This window comes from Trichoplax adhaerens, genomic scaffold, assembly GCF_000150275.1.
Source record: "Trichoplax adhaerens TRIADscaffold_39 genomic scaffold, whole genome shotgun sequence".
NCBI classification, from domain to species: domain Eukaryota; kingdom Metazoa; phylum Placozoa; class Uniplacotomia; order Trichoplacea; family Trichoplacidae; genus Trichoplax; species Trichoplax adhaerens.
In genome coordinates, this window is record NW_002060979.1 from 231,092 (window position 1) to 254,068 (window position 22,977).

Sequence of the window (22,977 nt, forward strand, 5' to 3'; positions counted from 1 at the left end):
GGTTATAGTAGCAAGAATGATTCACAATCGATTGAATTGGATGTCATCGATGGATGACAATAAGGGTGGCACATTTTTTCAAAATAGTCTATTACTTATGATGGCTATTAGTCATTGTTGAATTTCAAGGAAGAGCTTGCAATAGGGTAAAAGGAAGTGCGCGTAGAAAAGTTGTTGTATCTTTGCCTATTGTTAGTTCCTCAATGATTGATTAGATTGTGTATAGATAACGGTACAATCGATCAATTTCAAGATTTTGATTTGATTTGAGATGAAATAAAGATAAAATTTATTTTCTGCTCAGTTATAATTTGAATTGTGTGCCATGCTTGATTTACGTCCATATTGAGATAGGTAGAGTCCCCCCCAAAAAAAGAAAGAGGGGGGGGGGGGGGAAATAGGCCAATATCCAGGTGGTCCCAGGGCTATGTGTAGAAGATTCCTTCTTGGCAGGCCTGTAGTGTACATGGACACCAATCGAGAGGAATCAGGGAATTGAAACAGTGCAGTAGGATAGAGACTATTGTGTAGGTCAGTTTAGATTGTTGCCATTCTTGCTGCCTAGGCCATCGATGATCAATCTGCTTGTCCACAATGACAACGATCCAAACTGACCTGCACAATAGAGTCAACAGACCGTGGTGTCAGCTACAGCGACGAGCAGTTAGTACCCTTTGTTACCACCCAACCAGTATCGTACTTGGGTTGGTTGAGTACCAGTATGTGTCACCACAGTTGGTGTCAATCACCGTACCGTTACGGTAATTGTACTGTACCGCCTTTTACTTGGTCCATGTTGAACAGACTGTCTTGTACCATCGTGCCCACCCTTAGTATTACACTGCCAAGCGTGGTCCATTACTAGGGTACGTATAACGTGTCGTGTCCAGTGTCTATACACACACTCTCGACTCAAGTAGTCTCAGCGTAACAATACAACGATCACTCACAAAACAAACAGACAGTAGCGACAGTGATCGTGCAGTACGTCGCTTCAAACACGTACCATACCAGCGCTTCATTCCTGGTGTAGTACGTACCAATATCGAGCGTCAAGTGGAATCGGTATCGAGATACTGGCGGCTTTGTCAAGAACGCCCGAAAGCCAGGCCCCATCTTTATATACAGACTACTGTTGAAAGAGACAAGGAGAGTTTGGATCTCAGTGAAGAGAGTGTTACTGTCATTGGGAGAAAAAGACGTCAAGAGAAGGAAAAAAAAACCAGAAGAAATTTTTCATTTTTTACAAGTTCAACAGGCAATTGTAGATCGAAACGACTTATTCTTGTCCAGTATCTTTCTATACAATTGCTAAAATCGAGCTTAGAGGAAAGATCTATCCAGGGTAAAGGATCCATGGTATCAAGTCAGGATCCATAGTACCATTGATGGTTAGGTCAATGCACTTTGCACCCAACAATTTTTCAACCCACTTTGGACTATCGACAAAACAAAATTGATTATTTTAACGGACGAACTCAATGTAAGTACAAGATTGAATAAACTGTCGTTGAAATAGACTAGTAATAGGACATTATTTCACTGAGTGGATTGGATTTACAGCGTAGGAAAATTTTGCAATGATCATTTTTTGCGATTATTGTTAGTGGGGAGAGAGAGTGAGAGCTTTCTACTACAGCGGTGTAGTTGTCTTGTTGGTCGGTCGGGCATCGATACAGTGTATCATACATGTCCATATTGAAGCTGTTTTAGACTAGATGTTTTTTTCCCCGCTCTCCCGCACTACGTAATTCCCTTTCATGCTTAATGTACAATTGACTTTTTCTTATGTTGACTCACTCGATAGACTAGCGACATTTTCAAGTACAAAACGTGGCGGCGGCGGTATACCATTTATCCTATCCAAATTGTGGAAAATTGATTCAATCCAATTTTAAATTAGCAGTAAAATGTCGTCGCTCAACTTCATCTATCGGTTAATGTGTTACATTATAGCGATCTCTCAATTATGTGCAAGTTGTCAAGGTATAATTGTCCATATTCAAGATAACTTGAAACATGATACAGTAATTGTTGATCTGAATAGACAATTAAATAGCGTTCAAGCCGATTACCAACTACTTCCACTTGGTAATAATCATGCGGAAAATAATTTGTTTACAATCCATGCTAAGACTGGCAAAATGATAACACGAAAAGATATTCGTTGTTCTGATTTAAAGTCCAATCCATTGTCTTATTTAATACGTTTACGTCCAACAGGCTTATCCAGTCAAAAATTAACTCACTTAAACAAAAGATTAATACCCATCACCATTTATACTCATGGTAGCCGATGCCGACTTCAAGATGCAAGAAAAAAGATAATTAATACTAATTTTGCAACATTAAATCATCAAGGTGAGGCGTATTTATTCTTAGCCGAAATTTTCCCTGATGTTGCATTGAAACGTATCGTCGGCCAAGTTGAACCAGTTGAACGATCCGCACAACGCCATATCGTTTTAACACCCATTTCCAAACGAATTGTTAAAATTTATTGTAAGGCTTTAACGGATCCATCCAAGACTGCCTCATTATGTTCTCGTCCATTTCATTTACAAGTTGTTACACGTTATCAACGTTCATTAAATGTCAATTTTGCTAAAATTCACTTAATGACAGATTATCAAATTAATACCAATCATGATCGACAGAATCAAAAGGTAATCAATCATCATCAACGACATCAATTAGTTGAATGGTATAATCGTTTACCATCCAAGAATAATCCAATTCTGGAACATCATCGTAATCGACGTAGTATACGTTCCAAGCGTGATGTCATTGCGCCAGTATTTACTCAATCTTCTTATTCTAGTTCCATCTTTGAAAATGAACCATCTGGTACAACTGTTCTCACTGTTAGTGTTCGCGATAAAAGTGCACCCGGTTTAACGTATTCGATGGCTGCTGTCGGCGATTTAAGAAGTAACAGCTTATTTGGTATTAACTCAGTTAGTGGCGCTATCTATACTGTCAATTATTTAGATCGTGAAGAAATTGCAAAACATCAGTTTACTGTTACCGCAACAGTAAACGATGGTACAACAACATTGTTTTCACGCGTATCCGTTACTATTGATGTACTTGATCGCAACGACAATGCACCACGATTTGAATCACCAAGTTATCAAGTTAGTATACCCGAAGATATCCCAATTGGTACTACTGCATTACAAGTGCGTGCTCAAGATAACGATGCTAGTAGTAATGCTCGTGTCACATATTCAATCGTTAATAGTGCCGGCATTAATTCAGCCTTTCGTGTCGGTGTTACATCCGGTGCAATTATTATCGATCGTAGTCTTGATCGTGAAATAACCGATCGTTATCATTTAGAAATTCAAGCAACGGATAGTGGTACTACACCGAAATTTGCACGTTCTAATGTCACTATTATTGTCACTGATGTGAACGATAATCCACCCCAATTTACACAAAAAAATTACAAAGTAACAATTGCTGAAGATGCTAAAATTAATACGTTAGTTACAACTGTGCGTGCTACCGATCCAGATAATGATGATAACGCTGATATACGCTATAGTTTAGCTGGTCAGAATAAATTTACGATCAACCCAACCAATGGTCGGATTACATTAATTGCATCTCTCGATTACGAACAACAACAAAGTTATACGTTAGATGTAACAGCTAAAGATCGCGGTAGACCATCACTATCGAATACTACAACAGTCGTTGTCTCGGTCACCGATGTTAATGACAATCAGCCTCGATTTAGTTCCAATGTATATCAAGCCAGTGTAAAAGAAGATATTCCCGTTGGTAGTAGTGTTTTACCTGTACATGCGTTTGATGCTGATTCCGACCAAAATAAACAAGTACGTTACAGTATACAGCGAGGAAGTGAAGAAATTCCATTCAATGTTGACAGTGTCAGTGGTGTTATATCAACTGCTCGACCGTTAAATTATGAATCCAAAAGTCAATACAGCTTTTTTATCATTGCTACTGATGGTGGTACACCACCATTATCAAGTTCAGCACAAGTAACAGTTACCGTTGTGGATGTCAACGATAATGCACCTAAATTTCCCAAATCAATTTATAATGCCGATGTACGTGAAGATGAAAAAGTTGGCCGACAAATTGTTCAAGTAACAGCAACCGATGTCGACTCAAAAACGATCTATTACAGTATAGTATCAGGTACGTAGATGGTAATATTAATACACTTTTAAGTATCATTTTTTTCTTAATTGTATCTTATTACCGATTTATTTTTTCAGTTACCAAATTAACTGATACTAAAATTTTGTTGTACTGTACACTGGATTGTTATATTTTTCTATAAATAAAGAGTATACAAATACAGTCTAGATACAGTTACTATACAGTATGGTGCTGTACATAGATAGAAGATAATAAATAATTCTTGATTGCCTTAATTAAGTTAATATCGTTGTTAAAATGCATAATTTGCTTCAATATAAGAAATGTATAATTTCATTAATTGATGACTGTGACTTTGTCTACTTTTTTTTCTTTGTTCGATGATTTTAAATAGACTTTATTCAATATTTTCTTGGTAGGTAACGTTCGTAGCCGATTTGGTATAGATCCACAAGGCTACATTTATTTAGCAGCACCAATTGATTATCTCCGCGAAAAGGAATACACGTTAGTGGTTCAAGCGTCTGATTTACTGTTAAATAGTACAGCAACGGTTAAGATGAGAGTGATCGATACCAATAATCATGCACCGACATTTGATCGAGCCTATACAGCTGATATCTATGAAGATACTGCCATCGGAACAGTTATTTTGACTGTGACCGCTAAAGATGCTGATGCAAATGAGAATGCTCGATTAACGTATCGAATTGTAACTCCTGTACGTGAATTTAAAATTGATAGCAAGAGTGGTGCAATATCAATTGCTGCTGCCCTTGATCGGGAAACACGTAGCACTTTCTCGTTAGAAGTTAGAGCTAGTGACAACGGTGTACCGTCGCTGAGTGGCCGAACAGATGTGGTTATTTCAATCTTGGATTCTAACGATAATGCACCAGTGTTTTCACAACCATCTTACAATGCATCAATTGCCGAAGATGTTGAAATTGGTACAAGAGTACTACAAGTCGCCGCTACAGATAAAGATGAAGGCGTTAATCAACAAATCCATTTTGAATTAGCTGAAAATGAAAATGGTAATGGTACATTTGCAATTGATGGTTCAACTGGTGTTATACGTACTGCTAAAGCATTAGATCGTGAAACTGTTCCAGAATATACTATTGTAGTAACTGCTATCGATAAAGGAAGACCTCCTAAGCATAGCTTTGCTACCGTTAAGATAACTATAACTGATGTTAAAGATAGCCCACCAGAATTTTATCCAAAAGAGTATGATGCATACTTACCGGAAAATTCACCTGCTGGAACAACTGTTGTCCAATTGAATGCTACTAGTAAAGATGAAGGGACAAATGCTTTCATTACTTATGAAGCTACTAGTGGATTTGAACCACGCATATTCCATGTTAATAGTAGTAATGGTGTTGTAACAACATTGCGACCATTAGATTTTGAAATACGACGCACGTATCAAATAAGGGTTCGAGCACAGTCACCACCATTTTTTACCGAAACAACGGTAACAATCCATATTATTGATGTTAATGATAATCCGCCAACAATCCAAAATTATACCTTTTTGCTTAATTACTTTCCTGATTATTATCCAACAGCAAGCGTTGGTAAATTGAATGCTACCGATCCTGATATATCAGATACATTAACATTTGCCATCATTCAAGGTAACAATGATCGTTTGCTACAATTAAATCGTACTAGTGGTGAAATATACTTATCACCAAGTGCTGGTAATGTTCAAGAATCTCGTCAAATGACAATATCAGTTAGTGATGGAATCCATGTCGCTAGATCAACATTAAGTCTTAAAGTGATTGCTGTTACATCGGATACATTAAAAAATATTGCTGTTCTCCGTTTTACTAATATTTTACCGGAAACTTTTATTACCAATATGACATCATTATTAACTAATACTATTGCTGGCATTATGCGCTGCCAATCTCGCGATATCTATATTTTAAATGTTCAACAAGATGATGTCGCTGGTCAAAATATTTTAAATGTAACTATCTCAGGTTGGGATCGTACCAATAATCGATATTACTTACAAAATTACTTTCGTGATAGTATCTATATTTATCGAGAGCAGTTATTAGCAAAAGGTTTTAACTTACTCCCGTTTGATGGTGGTTATTGCTTGCCACAACCATGCAGTCCAAATTATGATTGTGTTGTTAATTTTGGAGCTTCACTTGATAATGCAGTTGTTTCGACACCTAAGATCATTGTCCGTAACATTAGACAAGCTAAACGTTATGCTTGTGAATGTCCTGTTGGGTATACCGGTTTACGTTGTAATAGAATGCGTAATTTATGCCGTTCTAATCCATGTGGCAACAATGGCAAATGTGTCAATATCGAAAATGGGTATACTTGTATATGTAACAGTGGTTATGCTGGTATTAACTGTGAAATTGGCTCATGTGCAAGTCAACCGTGTAAGAATGGTGCTTCATGTGTTGAAAATGCTAATGGGCAGGGATTTTATTGCACATGCCCAAAGTATTACGGTGGACCACTATGTGATGCTATCGAAAGAAGTTTCCCTGGTAATTCTTACGTTACTGTTGGGGGTATTAAACAAAGATGGCGTTTAGAAATTTCTGTACAATTTGCAACAATCCACGACAACGGCTTATTGTTATATAACGGTCGATATAATCATCGAGGTGATTATTTAGCGCTTGAACTTATTAATGGTAAAGTTCGATTATCGTTTTCAACTGGAACTGATAAATATAGTGCGACAGCAAATATTGAAGGAAATGTTAACGATGGTAAATGGCACACTGTATCCGTTAAATACCTGAATCAAGTTGCTAGTGTATCAATTGATTACTGCGATACAGATTTAGCTATAAGATATGGCTCAACAATTGGTAACTATTCATGTGCAGCTACTACTTTAAGCCAAGATCAAGGCAAGTCACTTGATGTTACAGCACCATTACAAATTGGTGGTGTACCTACTATAAGGGATACTTATCCAATGGCATTTAAGAAAAATGATTTTGTTGGTTGTATTAGAAATTTGTACATCAATAGCAAGTTAATTCCATTAGACAATTTTTATGTCAACAATGGTAGTGTTATTGGTTGCCGTCAGACGGATCAACGTTGTCAGGGTGGTTCGATTTCACCTTGTTCATCTGGTGCTGAATGTGTTGATGTTTATGATGGATTCAGGTGCCGATGCCCTGCAAATATTGGAGGAAAAACATGTCAAGACAGTAAGCAATGTAGTAGATTGTATTTATTTTTAATTCTAAATTATTAATGCATTTTCATGTTGTAGATGGTTACAGTATTGTTCTAACTACTTTACACACGTATCGTCTAATTTGGATGCTTTTATGTTATAATAGCTATTGTCCGTACTTGGAGATTTACCGATCAAAGCATTATTATTTATCCTTTACCACCACTGCAAAACACTATTACGGCACCATGGTCACTATCACTGATATTTCGTACACGGTTGAGGAATGCATATCTTAGTTATATGACAGATAGTCAGCGCGATATTGTACTGATGGTATGCTAAATTATAACATATTATTATTTTACATACGCAGTTTGCTTTTAATATGTGTAGTGTATAGTAGTCATAACAGTAAACGCAATCCTATGGTATGACCGTTGTTTAAGAATTACATTTATTTTATATTTTTCAAGATTGAGAATGGACTATTAAAATATAAATTTGGAAATTATGAGACCGTGGTGAAGTATATTCGGGTTAACGATGGAGAATGGCATGAAGCTAGAATTGAATGGGAAAAAAGTGGAGTTTTTCTAAAACTTGATTATAATAGGTATCTGAAATTAGCCTATATTAAAATATTTTCTTTTAATTTATACTGCTGAACCTTGATTGTATAATATCAAATAATGATAGATTATTATTTTTGATAATATAATTTATTGTCTTGCCTTTTTACCAGTTATCAAGCGTCATTTCAACTAGATCTTTCTCGACCAGTTCAAATTAATCAAATTATGTTTGGTGGGAATCGTGTGATTAATAGTTCAACAAGTATTGCTACTATTCAAAATGGTTTCGACGGATGTATGCAAGGCATAGCAATTAATGATCGACAAATTGCTGTAACAAGTTTTACTGTTCAACAAAACGTTGGAGCTAATTGTAATATTGGTAATCCTTGTGCTTCTAATCCTTGCCCCTCACAAAGTTCATGCGTCGCGGAGTGGAATCGCTACACTTGCAAATGCAGCACTGGTTATGTTGGTCCAAAATGTATCAGTGCATGCAGTCTTAATCCTTGTAAAAATAATGGACGATGTGTAATGAATGTAAATGTACATTATGGCTATGAGTAAGTTTAATTGGGTTAAACTATTAAATTAGAAGATTTTTACATGATTTGTTGTTAGTGAAAAGTAAACCTTCATATTTATTTATCACCTGGTTCGGTCTGATATAGATGCCAATGTAATAAAGGATTTCAAGGTCGATTTTGCGAAACTCAATTTGGTGATAAGTGCCAACCAGGTGAATTCGGTACACCAGGATTTTGTGAACCTTGTGCGTGTGACAGAAACAAAAATTTTTCTCACATTTGTAATATTACAAGTGGTGAATGCATATGTGAGGTTGGTCCTTTTGGATTGTATTGCTATACTAGCGTGTAATTCTTGTTAAAAGTTTGGAGAAACATACATATTTATTGAGAAAAGCAATTTTTAAATTTAATTTAGGACAAGTATTGGAAAGATTCTAATTTAGATAGTTGTAGACCATGCGATTGTTACCAATACGGTTCCACTTCACCAATTTGTGATAAAAAGACCGGCTCTTGCACCTGTAGACCAGGCGTTACAGGGGATAAATGTAACTTGTGTGTAAATAAAACGTCAGAAATTTCAACTGATGGTGGTTATGGATGCCGAGGTAGCTATTTGTTAAAAAATAGTTGACTTAGCGTTATAAGTTTAACTAAATGCCTTAATAGGAATAATTTCAATTACATTACTGTTAGAATAATTTTATCTCACAAATAATTGTATGTTAATTGTAGTTGTTAGAGGTGCTTGTCCTAGATCATTTAGTGGTGGCTTGTGGTGGAATAGATCACGATTTAATGCTACCATTACCATGGATTGTCCTAATGGTGCCTCAGGTATCATATGTCGTATTATTGCGACATAATGTAATATAGACTATTTTTTACGTACTATTTTGACGTTGTTAATTATTGATTTAGGAAAAGCAAGTCGTGTCTGTAATGAAAGTACAAGTTGGCAAGATCCAGATACATCAGCATGCACTAGTAGAGTGTACTTACGTTTACAAAGCCAGGTACAATGTGTTATAAAATCGTGGATGCAATAATTTGTAAAATTTAATGCTAGATGAAAACTAGTTGATTTAACAGGTTTATTGATTAGTATAACTTCGCATTTACAGTTTGATGGCTACAAACAAAACCCAACATTTACTGGTCTACAAGCGGTATTGAATGATTTAAATCAGCAGTTGAAGACGTCAGGACTGTCATTTGAGCATGATATCAACATCTGCCTTGATGTAGTAAATAATGCCCTATCTTACGGTCGCCAACTATTGGGACGTAGCAATCAACGAGCCAACACTAATGAAGTCAACACAATTACAGAGAAGTCATTTAATGCTATCAGTGAACTACTATCACGTAACAATTTAGATAAATGGAGTAAAAAGAGTAACAGAAGTTCCACTTTATTGTCATCAGTAAATGATTATACCAACGACCTTGGTAAAGCATATATTAAAGATAAGAGTATCAATAATGCTATTACGTATCCGAATGTTATGATGCGAATTGAAGAAATTATTGTATCACAGTACAACGGTTTAACTTTGCCAAGGCCTAGCGATTCTGGTAGCGTATCTAACATTACTGACCGAATTTCTTTACCGAATGACTTAGTTAAGAAAGGAAGTTCGGACGAATCGGTGCCCATTGTATATTTAAAATTTGATACGATTGGTCAATTATTGCCTGGAAAGTCTGATGTTGTGGCTCCATATGATATAATGGTAACTAGTACAGTATTATCGTGTAAAGTCGTTGGGGTCGATACATCATCATTGAGTTCTCCTATTACTCTGACTCTGTCTAATACCAAAAAAGTATCAAACGTGCAAGCACATGAATGCGTTTACTGGAAAAAGGATCTTAAGCTAACAGAGGGTGGACGTTGGTCAACAGATGGCTGTTCATTGATTTCACGCGATTCGAGCAAAACTGTTTGCCAATGTAATCACTTGACAGACTTTGGTGTTTTGTCAAGGTATAGGTCGAAACCTTTGCCTAGTGTCACACCTATCAAACTTGAGCTAGTTACGTATATTGGTATTGGGATATCGTTATTATTGCTAGTGTCGGTATTCTTATGTTTAACGGTTATGAGAAGTGTCAATGGTAGTACTAATACGATCCATTGTCATATTTTAATTAATTTAATACTTGTTGAATCGCTATTCTTAATTGGAATTACGCAAACTGCATCGACGATGATCTGCATTGCCATTTCGACATTGTTACACTTCTTTCTACTTGTTGTTTTTTCGTGGATTTGTATTGAAAGTATTTATATGTATCGTAAATTGAAAGAGACTAAGAAAACTACCAAGTGCCATTTATTGTTTTGCTTATTACCGGGTTATGGTAAGTTGTTTAATAGGAGTATTTTATACGGTTAGATATGAAAATTTATTTTACTTATTGATTCAATACTGGTACCGTTGCATCAACATATACCATATAGTAAAACGTGATACATTATTTTATTTCGACGTTAGGATTAATTTGTTGACATCTCTTCTTGTCTGCGTAATAGGTATTCCGGCGGCAATTGCAACTGCCACTACGGCCATTTCATTAAGTTATTATCATAACAAACGATATTGCTGGCTCTCGGTTGAACATGGTTTAATATGGAGTTTGGGATGTCCAGCAGCATGTATTATTGGTATTAGTTTGGTATTCTTTTGCCTAACGTACCATAAAATAAGATTTAGATCAAATTCAATGACACGATGGAACAGAAAAGAGATCGACAGTGATAAATTTGATTTAAGATCAGGAATGCTTATATTACTCTTTATCACAGCTGCTTGGGTATTTGGTGTAATTGCTGTTCAGAATGAGACAGTTTATTTTCAATATATTTTTACTATGGTCAACTTCATTAAAAGTGCGTGCATATTAATATGCTACTGTATTAGCAATGAATCTGTAAGAAGCGAACTCTCTGCACGCCTCTGTGGTAGAGAAGGAACATACTATACTGGCACAATTGATAAAGGTCAGTTGAATGGGCATCGAAGTAACGGATTAAATGGACATTTCAATGGTCGGATTGATACTAGTCGTGGCCACGGATTCGCTGGACCAAATGCTTATCCTGTTGCTCGATCTTATGATCATGTTGATGGCAGTAATGTTCTTGGTGTACCCGATAATGAGGCATGGAGAGAATTTACTGATGCATATGAAAAATCAGCGATAGCTGCTGATGGCGATAGTGTTGGTTCAAGTTCTGAAGAAGAAGATGTCAGAGAAGTATTAGAACAGAATTATGCGTCGACATCATCAGATGATGAAAAAGGAAATTGGAAAGCACCTAGTCGGCAGGCATCTGTGCCGCCGAATCAAGACGGTAGTAGAAGCGCTACTCCATCAGGGTCTCAGGTTGATAAATCACAGGAATCAGTCAGCGTTCATTCGTCCAAGGAATCACTACACTCGCATGAGCCACAGGTATTACTGCGTCAAAATCAATTGATACCAGCAAGGAGCTCTTCACATGTGTACTCTACCATCGATGAAACTATGTTAGAACCGACATCACCGGTATCGCCTGTTTCTCCGAAAAATAAAGTTATTGCTAAGGGTTCAGAGAAAGTTGTTGTACGTAACAACGTACCGACGTCGTTTAGTTTCCAGGAGGATAGGATCAATCCTCCTAATTGTCGAAGTAATCCACCAGCAAATAAGCGCCCTGGCTCTAGCTTTTCTGGAATGCAACCTCCACTGGCTATCGAAGAAGATGAAGATGACGATATGGAAGTCACTTCGTTAGTTTAGATTCGCTTTTTCTTTTTACGTGTTTGCTTTTAACGTGTTTTGTGATGCTTACTTTATATTTTTATTTTCTTTTTTCCTATGTTAATTGTAACAGCTTTCCAAACAAATCCTATGATAAGCAACAGCATGCACAACCTCCTCGTAGTATATACGCGAAATCTTCCGTTGCTCACCAGAATGAAGCTAGCATGATGCCCGGTGGACCTCGGCATCTGTAAGTATGATATACAAGAGTGAATGTGTACTGATATAAGTAATTAATGTTACAGCTACTAATTTTTACTAATATAGCCATATCGGGTCTTTATACACATAAATTATAGAATATACGTATATTAGTGTTTCCTTTGAATATGTAGAAGCGCCTATCGTTAATGATATTATGTAGCGAATTCGAGTAGCGACGCAGTAGATTAAAAATAGTTAAAGTCGTACGTAACAAATAATTAATCAAAAGCTATATGGTGACTTGACACAATTTGTATGCTTGATTTATGATAATAGTGTTCCCAAACCACCCATGCGCAAGGGACATCCACAACCACCACCTAGATCCAATCCGGTTAAGCCAATGCGTCAACAAGCGTCGCTTTCCACTTTTGATGCGGAATCAGCTGTTTCGAGTCAAGGAAGACCTAGTCAGAGATCACGACATGGCAATGGCCCTGTTGCTGTTCAACATAGTGTATCAGATGCGGCTATTTCATTCCATAATAATCTTTCTTCTAGTGGTGAATTACGAAATTCTAAGCAAAATGATCTCCATCGGTCCTCACACTCGCTAACATCTTCTAATGGTTCTGATGCTATAGCAATTGCTGTAAGGCGTGGTTCATCATCAACAAAGTAAGTATTAAGTTCATTTATTAAATTTTTATTATCGCAGTGCACTACAATAGTTAATTCGAATTTCATTAGTGAGTAACATCATTCTTGTTCTTCTGTTCTTATTCTAGTCGAAGCGCTCATGAAACATCTTTATAGAGAGCACTTTAACAATAACATCCTAACCAAGTATTGCTTCAAATGGTGTATAAGTTATTTCATTATACTTTATTTTAGCTTAGATTACAGTTTTTACAATATTGGTAATCCATTATGTTACCTTAAATTTTTCATTACTGTAAATGCTGATAAAGTTTTTTACTAGTTAATGTTAATTTTCGATGGCTATGAAAAGGGAAAGTAGAAACTTATTCATATCGGTATTAATAATGAATTCAATTCATAAAAATTTTGCAAGATTTGTGAAAATATCTATTAGTTAGCTAATATCTACATGGCGATACAACTCTATAGCTGGAATTTAATGAAATGATATAGTATTCGCTTGGTCATGCTTACTTGATGACTATAATATAAATTCATGTTTTTTTGTAATCCAGCAGTTAGTGCTGTCTTTGCTAACAAATTTATTGCGATATGCTAGTAACTCCGTTTACGTTAACATAACGAAATAGGTAGATTTATTATTCGGAAGACCCAATAACGCAAAATTGACATCAATAGTAAATTGGGTAGATTTTTAATGTCGTTACTTTTTATGAAATACTTTTGTTACTCAAGTTATCTGTAAATATTTTGTACAAACAGATGTAAGATTTAGTCTACCTTTATCAGACTAAGAAAAAAGTTTTTACCTAGTAATTCATTGCAAATATTAATAAAAATTTTAACTGAGCTTCCTTTTACAAATAGAACATAGCTTGTCTTTATTTTGTAAAATGTTAACAAATTAATTCTCAATTTTATCATTTCCAATTAAATTGAATTTTAGTCAAAAATATACAAAAGTTCCATCAGTTCTAGTATCAATGTTGCTTTCAATTAAAATGACGAATGTACAAATTATGATAACTCACAGTCGATAATATAATATTTAATTTTAATCGGTCAGTTACAATAGAATACGAAATTACACCAGTTAGGAGGAATACACTGAAATTGAGTGTAGATATTCATTGAATCACATTTTTTATTCATAGTTTGTTAATCACTGTTATTTGAACAAGAATTACTAATGTAATCGACTTGGTGAACCGTATGAGTAGCAGTATGACGTAGTAGCTGTTGCCGAGTTTTATTAACATCGACACGCTTTCCATCGTCCAAAAATATTTTTAAGAGTCTTTCACTTTTTTCTGATGGTTTATCCTTATAATAAATGGATAGAATATTTACGATCACTCACAGCTGAAATTAACTTCTAACCATATTCCATGATCATTATCTAAGGTATACTTGAATTTGAATACAAATATGAACTAATTATCCTTTACCTGGTCAAGAATACGACCATCACTTAGTACATTGTTGACCAGTCTAGATGTTTTGTAAGAAAGATGCCACTGACGGCAACGTTGTGATAATTTCTTCCATAACCAAGTATTTTCTAATTCCATGGGATTTCTTAATAAAGTCAAATATGTTTCGCCATCTTCTAATAACTGCAGCCTAATTGCAATCATTCAAGGCGTACATTAAAGGCGTGTACAGAGTTAAGATGGAATCACGACAATTTTATCAGAAAATTATTGAAATCATATTAAAAACTTTATAGCTTAAAATTAGGTAGTACTCGCAGTCAGTTTATGCAAGTAAAAGCAGCTGATATTAGAAGTTAATTTATTGTTGTTAAATTACATTATACAGTATGCGAAGATTTATATAATAATATGTGCTGGAAAGATCATAGTATCGCGCATAGTTTTTGTATTTTATATTTTTTATATATTTCAAATGTCTATTTATAAATTAGTAACCTGGTCCACAATATTTACCTTGCCATCATGATACCATCAACATGAATCACATAACCGTTATCATAAGGCAGAGTGAATGGGTACATCAGAAGAATCTAATTAAAAAATAGCCATAGCGGAAAAGAAAACAAATTTTAACAAAAATAATAACTGAATGTCTTAGTAATAGGGTTAAGTTCATGGAGGCTCGTACAAAGATTGACAGAAATAACTAATAGAGTAATAAAACTGGTTAAATCGTATAGCAGTTACTAAGAAGAGGCGGGATCATAGCATATTAGGTCTAGCTACTATATCTCTAATAGTATTAGCCATGCCACCAAATGGAGTGATTGTAAGTGTTACCTCTGAGTCATATTTTACTGGAAAAATTTGCTCTTTGTATTTATCTCGCTCTTCCAAATACCTAATAAAACAATTTCAATTGCAATTGTATGACATTCAAAGTTAAACTAATAAAATACATAATGCCTCATATTATGAATGATATGTCAGAATTATGCTGTAGCATTAATGATATTTCATATAGATTACCTGGTAGGTCTTATATTTTCTCCTAGTCTCAGTTGTGCGCTAGCAATTTTCCCTTCGGCAGCCTGAATGTAGTGTCATCATTGTACTTATTAGTCATATTATTTAGACCTATTAATAGCTATGATCGTATATAAAACTACGAAATTTCATGAAATATAATAAAACAAATGAACTGGACCAACAAGAGAAAATTGATTCTATTTTATCACTCTTACATGAAGCTGACAGGAGACGTAACTAAAATTTACTGGTCTCAGCCAAATGATTTCGTCAACAGCGTAGATTATATAACTGTAGAGAACATCAATTACTTAACCATTATTCTATCATTAATTTTAAATTTGATAGAGATAAAAGTATGACATCAGATTAACACGAAAGTTGTTGACATTACTGTGCTGTTGAATTTTGTAAAATTTCATAAACTTTTTGGCCAAATTGTGAAGGCTTTTCTTCTATTGGCTGTATGCTAAAATCAGTTCTATTCTTTAAACAGGTGAAACACCTTTGATATCTAAAAAAAAATACAAAAATAAAAATAGTTATAAAATAGAGGTTAAAACGTATATTTATTTCTAATGATCAGTGATTAGCTGGACATTGTAGGACACAACAGAGCTGGACTGCAACTTGCCCCTTTTGAAAATTTTCATTATCAGCACGATATAAGATCCAAACTTTGTCTAATCCAGATGCAATCTGATTTAAACTTTCGATAAACGATAGCGTCTGCACAGGTCGATTCCTCGTAAACAATATTAACTCTGATACTAGTCTTTATCCATTACATATATAAATAAATAAATACTAGTTTAATTATATTAGTCGCCTTTAGTGAATTACGTATATCCTCTATTATAGCAAATCAAGTAAATGCTAAATTTCTTCTTAATGTTCTAGCAGCAACCTTCTATCGTTGCAATTTGGAGGCTTATTACTTTGAGTAGTTGTAGGAAACGGGGGAAACTTTACAGGAGATCGTCCAGTTACTTTCGGTGATTTGATGATTGTAACGGTTTCTTCTATCTTGATTCGCCATTTCTTTTTATATTGGCACATACTATCTTTGTATTCACCTAAAGACTCCTTAATATGGTAGAAATAATAATAATGAATAGTTTACGTGGTTGACGACATTTAATACCGTAATAGCACAAAGCATTCTTTTCTACAACTGTTGAATTACCTGGCGCCCATCTTCAATGATTATAATGTCCTTTTTCTTGGCATAGGTTAGACAAGCTGATAACATGGTCTTGATATTACTAATAAATTTAAGGACAAATATTAGATATCTAAAAAGAATATATTTTGCATTTTAGAGGTGCATACTGTTGCGATTGATCGCGCGTAGGAATCCAAAACAACATTGGATCGCTCCTTTCACTTCTGACCTAGATGTTGAATTATAAATATTATTAAGTCCGGAGCAAGAAAAGAATAAGTTGTCTTGCATCGTCATAAAGTTTGTCATAATAGTGGATTCATAAGGATATATCTGTATAAATAATTTAATTGAAATACCTGTTGAAGGAGGCTGGTTATATTTTTTCCGTATCTTTCCGTTGTTATTGAATTTATTGATCGTAATTTATCTTGGTGACTATTATCTAAAATTTAATAAGGCAACTTAGTACATATTTTTTAGGCTTAATTATCAGCAATTACTAATTCCTTAAATAGTTTCCTTAATTCCTTTGTCTGCTTGAAATCTGTAGGCAATTTTGGATAACTACAATATACTGTTAAGCAATTGGTAAATGAGCGCAAAATGCAACTCATGAAATCGATACTAACCTGACTTCAGGATTATGTTGGCATCCAGATGTGACATGATATTAAATAAAGGAAACTAACGAATTTATACAATAAAAGTATAATTTTACCTTATGAAAGAACAAGTACCATTTGTATTCGAAAGATAAATTCTAAATTAAAATTTAAGTTATTAACATACCAAACCACCAGAGTAGAATTCTATTAATACCATTGTACCGTATAATGCAGCCATCTTTTCCACGATAACATATTGCGGGCGACTGGAACTAGAAGTATGTAACATAGATTTAATTATTGCACATACAGTAACTGGATAAACAGATTGTAAAATCAATTATTTACTACTTTTGATTATTAGCTCTTACTACGCTGTACTTTCGGTTTCAATAATAAGAGCATCATTACATCCGAATCCACTCATATCTTTTTTCACCATTTTCTTACTTTTTGATGTTTTCTTTATTGTTTGGTCGACAGTTTTACCGTTATTGTCATTTTTTACTTCAATATCATTCTTAGTTTGTTTTGTATTCCGTTTCGAGTGGTAGACTTCCTTTACTTCTTTGGTGTGAAATATCGAATTTAAGAATACATCGATAGGTAAAAATTCACCATGAGTTGCTGACCTACGTTCATACGTCAGTAATAAAAACTTATTCTAGTTTTGCTGACAGTTAAGGTTAATAATTATTAAGATCTTATAGTTTCTGGTAGTTATCAGATGCTTTGAATTTTGGGATATAATTAGAAAATAATGAAGAGACTGGATACGGCAGAATTATTTTTGATAAAGAGGCTATACCTTCGTTGCACAGTAATTGCCATTTACAATAGCTAGGTTTATAACAGTGAGGGGGCTCAAGGGCTAAGTGCAATCACTTTTACCTGCTTAATATCTCAGAGTTTCCAGTACTTGGTGTGTCCACAGCAAATACATGGGGTAGAACAACGAATTCGAATCCAGTTGCATGGACCTCATGAGCATAGGCACATTTATCACGACCATAACTATCAAAAGTAAGTCAATTATATCAACATTATGATATAATAAAATCAGAAATTACAAGTTATAATTTATAATTGTGCTAGCATATCAAGCGAGTGAATTTACAAAAGGGGAAATTCTTTAAAATATTAAAATTAGTTCCGATCAAAATGTGAATAAATTAAATGATTAATTGCATAGAATTGAATTTACTTCTTAGCACACAATTGATACTAATTTAACTGTCAATACCCCGGTATGGCCAGTAATTGTCACACGAAGATATTGGAAAATAATAAATTTTACAATCGCTATTAGGTAATTCTAGAAGTGACAGGATTAAATTTTTAAGTTACACGAACTTCATATACAGAATATAAACCATCTAAGCGGTCAATAAACTACTTAAAATCATAAAATATAAAGTTACCTAGTATTTTATAGCTTGAACAGTGCTAACAGAAGATTTAACCGAGATTGATAACACTCATTTTGATCAATTTACAGACGAAATCTATTTATGTATTGTATAATGTACCTTACCCAGAGAATATGTTATTAATATTAGGGGATAACTTTCTGTTAATGATGAAGTATGGCTCGTTATTTTCTCTACAATTGAGAGCATAGAGCATACATTATCAACAAATATGATTGCAAAATTTAAATACCATTATACTTATATCTTGATATAATCATAAATGTTAGGGTTAAGAACCTATACATTATAGTGTATAACATTTAATATTTACAACACGCCTGCAAACACAGGAAGTTAGTACGTTACAGTAACAGTTTAAGAACGACACTAATGTCATTTTAATGAGTTTACTCACATATAGTTAGATTTAAATGCAGATGAACTACTGAACCAAATACCAAATTGAGTCATTGCATGAGAGACAGCATGAAATGGTTCAATAGGAGGATTATCCTTGCGAATCTGTTCAAGCAGGACATTTTTTTCTCTAGGAATGTCATTATCTACTGCATCCGTTTTCAGCTGTGATAGTACAACGTAACTGAGATTAGCTGCACTAATAGCTATCAACGGCTGCATAATACGTAGCCATAACAGCCTTTGTACATAAATCTTGAATAAATTCTTGGGATATTTTACCTTCATGATACGATTTTATTAAGAAAAACAATCTATTTGCTTTCTTCCATATTTACTGCGAAGCTTACCTTGAACAATGGAGTAATAAAAGCGCATTTTTGACAAACTTTGATATTATGCTCTCTGTTATTAATATCATGACTGGCTTTCATTATAGCAGCAACCGCTTGTTCGTGTGAAACGGAAGGGATTATATCAATATCGAGAAGATAGACATGTGACGTTTTACTAAATTTGATAGCTAAATTTCTTAAGAAGTTCACAGGATAGAGTGCGCTATCTTTTCCGTTTAATGCATCCTAGAATATGGCAAGGCCATAAATGTTATCAATGAATATTCTTGCCTTAAAAAATCTATAGATTGGTTGGGATATCTATGTGTTTAGGTTAAAGAGTTTATACAGTATTGTAGCGAGAAGCGATTTTTTAGTTTAAATTGCATGATTAGACGATCCTTGGTATTTTAGAATTATTAAACTTACTTCAAATACAATGTGTAAATCAATAAATTTTCGAAAATCGTCAACTTGATGATACTTTCCAAGTACTTGTTGTAGATGATCTTGAACAGTAACCCCACTTATGTCATTGAGGACGAACAGGACAACAGATATTGGGCCTTGCCAACGTTGTACCTACACGTATAATAAAGCAAGAAGGTAGTTGAACATCAAGCTAGATTTCGCATCATTGAATTCTCTATCTCTTCAAAATGTATTTAGGATTTAAGATGCAACTGAATAATTGTTATTGATTTTACTATGAAAGCTGCTATAATATGTTAGGATTTTGTTAACGCTCATACCAATCTTTCTAAGGTAGGTAGCCGGTCGATTGTCATTTGAGTTGCAATTGTAATAAATGGATCCTTGCCGCTAGTCTTTTTGTGCAAAGTAAATTCGGATATCTGAAATCTTTTCCATGTATGTCGACGGACAGGAAAGGAAGATTGTTCAAAATGACAGTAATCCATTTTTTGGCTATCATTACTTCTCTTAATGATGTTTAGCGAGATGTCGTCTATGTATAAATTTTCTTGACACTGGGGATTATGAAGTTGGTACATGATAGATATCATAATATGTCGCACTGATTTATATAAGGGAATATGCAAACAAAATGGCTGAAAAGTATCCTTTGTTACTGTGCCGGATTCATTTTTTTTATTTTGCAGTCCGCTGTATCGAACTTGATGGTAAGAGTTGTCGGTATATCTAAAAAATGAAAAATTACAATTTTTGTTTATTAGCTCTACTTTGAATTTATACGCATATTGAGTAATTGATTAAAAAGTTCAATATCGACTTTTTTAGAATTTTACATTTTATGTCCCTACCTAATATAGATCATTAATTTCCAACATGAACCTTTGCCTAAATACCAATGGTGATATAGTATATGAATTCCATCAGTAGAACTTTGATCAAAAGATAGAAATTGCGTGGCTACAAGCATAGGCGTATAGCCTTGTGATGGCTGTTGTAAAGTTGACGATGATGTAAACATTAAAGAACGATTGCCATGATGAGCGTGTGCTGATGTTATGCTTATTGACTGATTGTTGTTGTCATTGTCGTTGGGTTTTATTGCTTTTAGATCCCATAATGATTGACGATGCTGGAAAGTCCAATGATTGCTAAGAATATCTTCAAACGAAGGATTCGAGACTAAATTATTAGCGGTAATAGGCCAGCAATTGTTGAAAAGGATGCAAATACATACAATGCCAACGGTAGTACGAACTTGAATTGTTGCCATTGTTATTACGGCTCTCTTTCCAGGTCGTTGCTACTTTATCTAGAAATGAGTGAGAATCAAAGACGTGGAGATCATTAATATTAACGTCTTAATTTAATTCATATTGACTCCATATCAACTGCATTGAATATATTAGTAGTAGTAACGGATGAATTCTATCCAACAAGCTTAAAGTATACAGTGCTGCATTATAACGATGAAGATATACACTATAGATTATAGATTTTACTTTAGGATGTAAACGGGAACTTGCAAGTTAATGAATTTATAACTATATTTGCTGGAGGAGCTCGTCGGATTCGATTAGATACTAATGCAGTATAAATGCCACTTTATTTTACGCTTTATTTACAATCAGTTACTCCTACTTGTTATATCATGATTGAGCAGATGCAGCTCGAACCTAGAGACCCTCATATCTACTTCAAATTGACGAAGGGGATTGTTATAAAGATCGATGAGAAGTATTCATTGTCGTGATCAACTGTATGCAAGTATGTCATACAGTTTTATGTTGCAGATATTTACTTAACAATCAGCTACTGAACGCTGTAGATTGATAATTTTATAATAACATGTCAAAATAAACAGAAATTTCTCATGCGTCGAGATTCATATCTCTGTCTTAAGCAAGCATCGTACGCTATCATTAAAGACTACAAAATTCTTGATAACGTAGTGATGATTAAGTGTCATTCGCTGGAGTAGTAAACAGTATACAAGAATCCTTTTATTATTATTTCCGTATTATAATAAACACAAACATCTCAGAGCTATATATTCTTCCCTCTTTTCCAAGCAAACGAGGCAAGTTTATTGTGGAGATCATGAAGAACCATTTACTGTATCAATAGACAGCATACAACCCTACGGTGTTATTTTATGTTGCAAGCCAATGCAGTAAATTTATTGTGGAAATTATCAAGTACTATTTACTGTATCAATAGCCACCATACAACTATACTATCGGATGTTATTTTATGTTGCAATTATTTACTACCGGAATCAGCTATCTTTTCTATGGGCAATTTTATAATTGCATGTCATGATCGTCACAAAATAGCTACTAACTCTTTCCCTCTCTCTCAAGTAAATACAACAGGTTTCTCGATGGAGATCATCAAGCCTAGTTTACTGTATTAGTAAACACTATACTACTATATCATGCTATTTTATGTTGCAATTTACTTGCATTAAATATCAGCTACCCAACCCCTCTATGAAGACTTTCATTATTGCATGTTGTCATAAACACAACACAAACATTTCAAAGCACAGACTCTTTCTTCTCCCTTAAGCCAAGGTAGCCGGGTTTATCTTGGAGATGAATAACGATAACAATCACTTAAGGCTTCCATGAACAATTCAAGTTATTGTGTCGTCATAAAATCAGTCATTACTACTAACAGCAAGATACTAGTATGATACTATAGTTCAATTGTGCTTAATCGACTCAGCCCAAGTCCAAGAGGTTAGCTTGTACAAGTATTGCAGCTATTGGTAATTCTACTGTTTACTGTACAAGTGTAGAGTACATCGTTTCCATTGGATGCATTTACTTTAGCCAGGTCAAGAATTTCTCACCTTACTTGTTGAATGAATTGGTTACTAGACCAGTTTAATTGATTCCACTGTTGGCTAATTTGTTATGCTTGATCGCCTTGACGGGAGCAAAGTACAATGTTGATGGCACTAACTCCTGATCAACTGTACTGTAGGCGAGAGGATTGATTCTACTGTTGGCTAATTTGTTCTGCTTGATCGCCTTGACGTGAGCAAAATACAATGTTGATGGCACTAACTCCTGATCAACTGTACTGTAGG

The 22,977-nt window shown here is 34.5% G+C and overlaps 2 protein-coding genes across 2 annotated transcripts; one reads left to right on the plus strand and one right to left on the minus strand.

Moving 5' to 3' along the window:
* Nucleotides 1-1,910: 1,910 nt before the first annotated feature.
* On the plus strand, nucleotides 1,911-13,065 carry TRIADDRAFT_62266 (uncharacterized protein; the record flags this gene model as incomplete). The annotated part of the gene is made up of 13 exons (XM_002118173.1): nucleotides 1,911-4,173; nucleotides 4,557-7,352; nucleotides 7,488-7,657; nucleotides 7,798-7,937; nucleotides 8,067-8,459; nucleotides 8,568-8,736; nucleotides 8,842-9,034; nucleotides 9,162-9,263; nucleotides 9,348-9,442; nucleotides 9,551-10,793; nucleotides 10,966-12,205; nucleotides 12,310-12,429; nucleotides 12,720-13,065. The coding sequence occupies 13 exons, from the start codon at nucleotides 1,911-1,913 to the stop codon at nucleotides 13,063-13,065; spliced, it is 9,270 nt and encodes a 3,089-aa protein (XP_002118209.1).
* A 1,139-nt stretch (nucleotides 13,066-14,204) lies between these two features.
* On the minus strand, nucleotides 14,205-21,153 carry TRIADDRAFT_62267 (uncharacterized protein; the record flags this gene model as incomplete). Its single annotated transcript, XM_002118200.1, has 22 exons — nucleotides 14,205-14,369; nucleotides 14,495-14,669; nucleotides 14,996-15,072; nucleotides 15,323-15,383; nucleotides 15,512-15,573; nucleotides 15,727-15,802; nucleotides 15,906-16,025; nucleotides 16,419-16,597; nucleotides 16,698-16,776; nucleotides 16,844-16,905; nucleotides 17,036-17,121; nucleotides 17,309-17,363; nucleotides 17,398-17,439; nucleotides 17,469-17,556; nucleotides 17,656-17,916; nucleotides 18,176-18,298; nucleotides 18,819-18,887; nucleotides 19,112-19,278; nucleotides 19,464-19,694; nucleotides 19,878-20,030; nucleotides 20,201-20,609; nucleotides 20,732-21,153. 22 exons carry the CDS (start codon nucleotides 21,151-21,153, stop codon nucleotides 14,205-14,207), a joined length of 3,162 nt encoding a protein of 1,053 aa, XP_002118236.1.
* Between the last annotated feature and the right edge of the window lie 1,824 nt (nucleotides 21,154-22,977).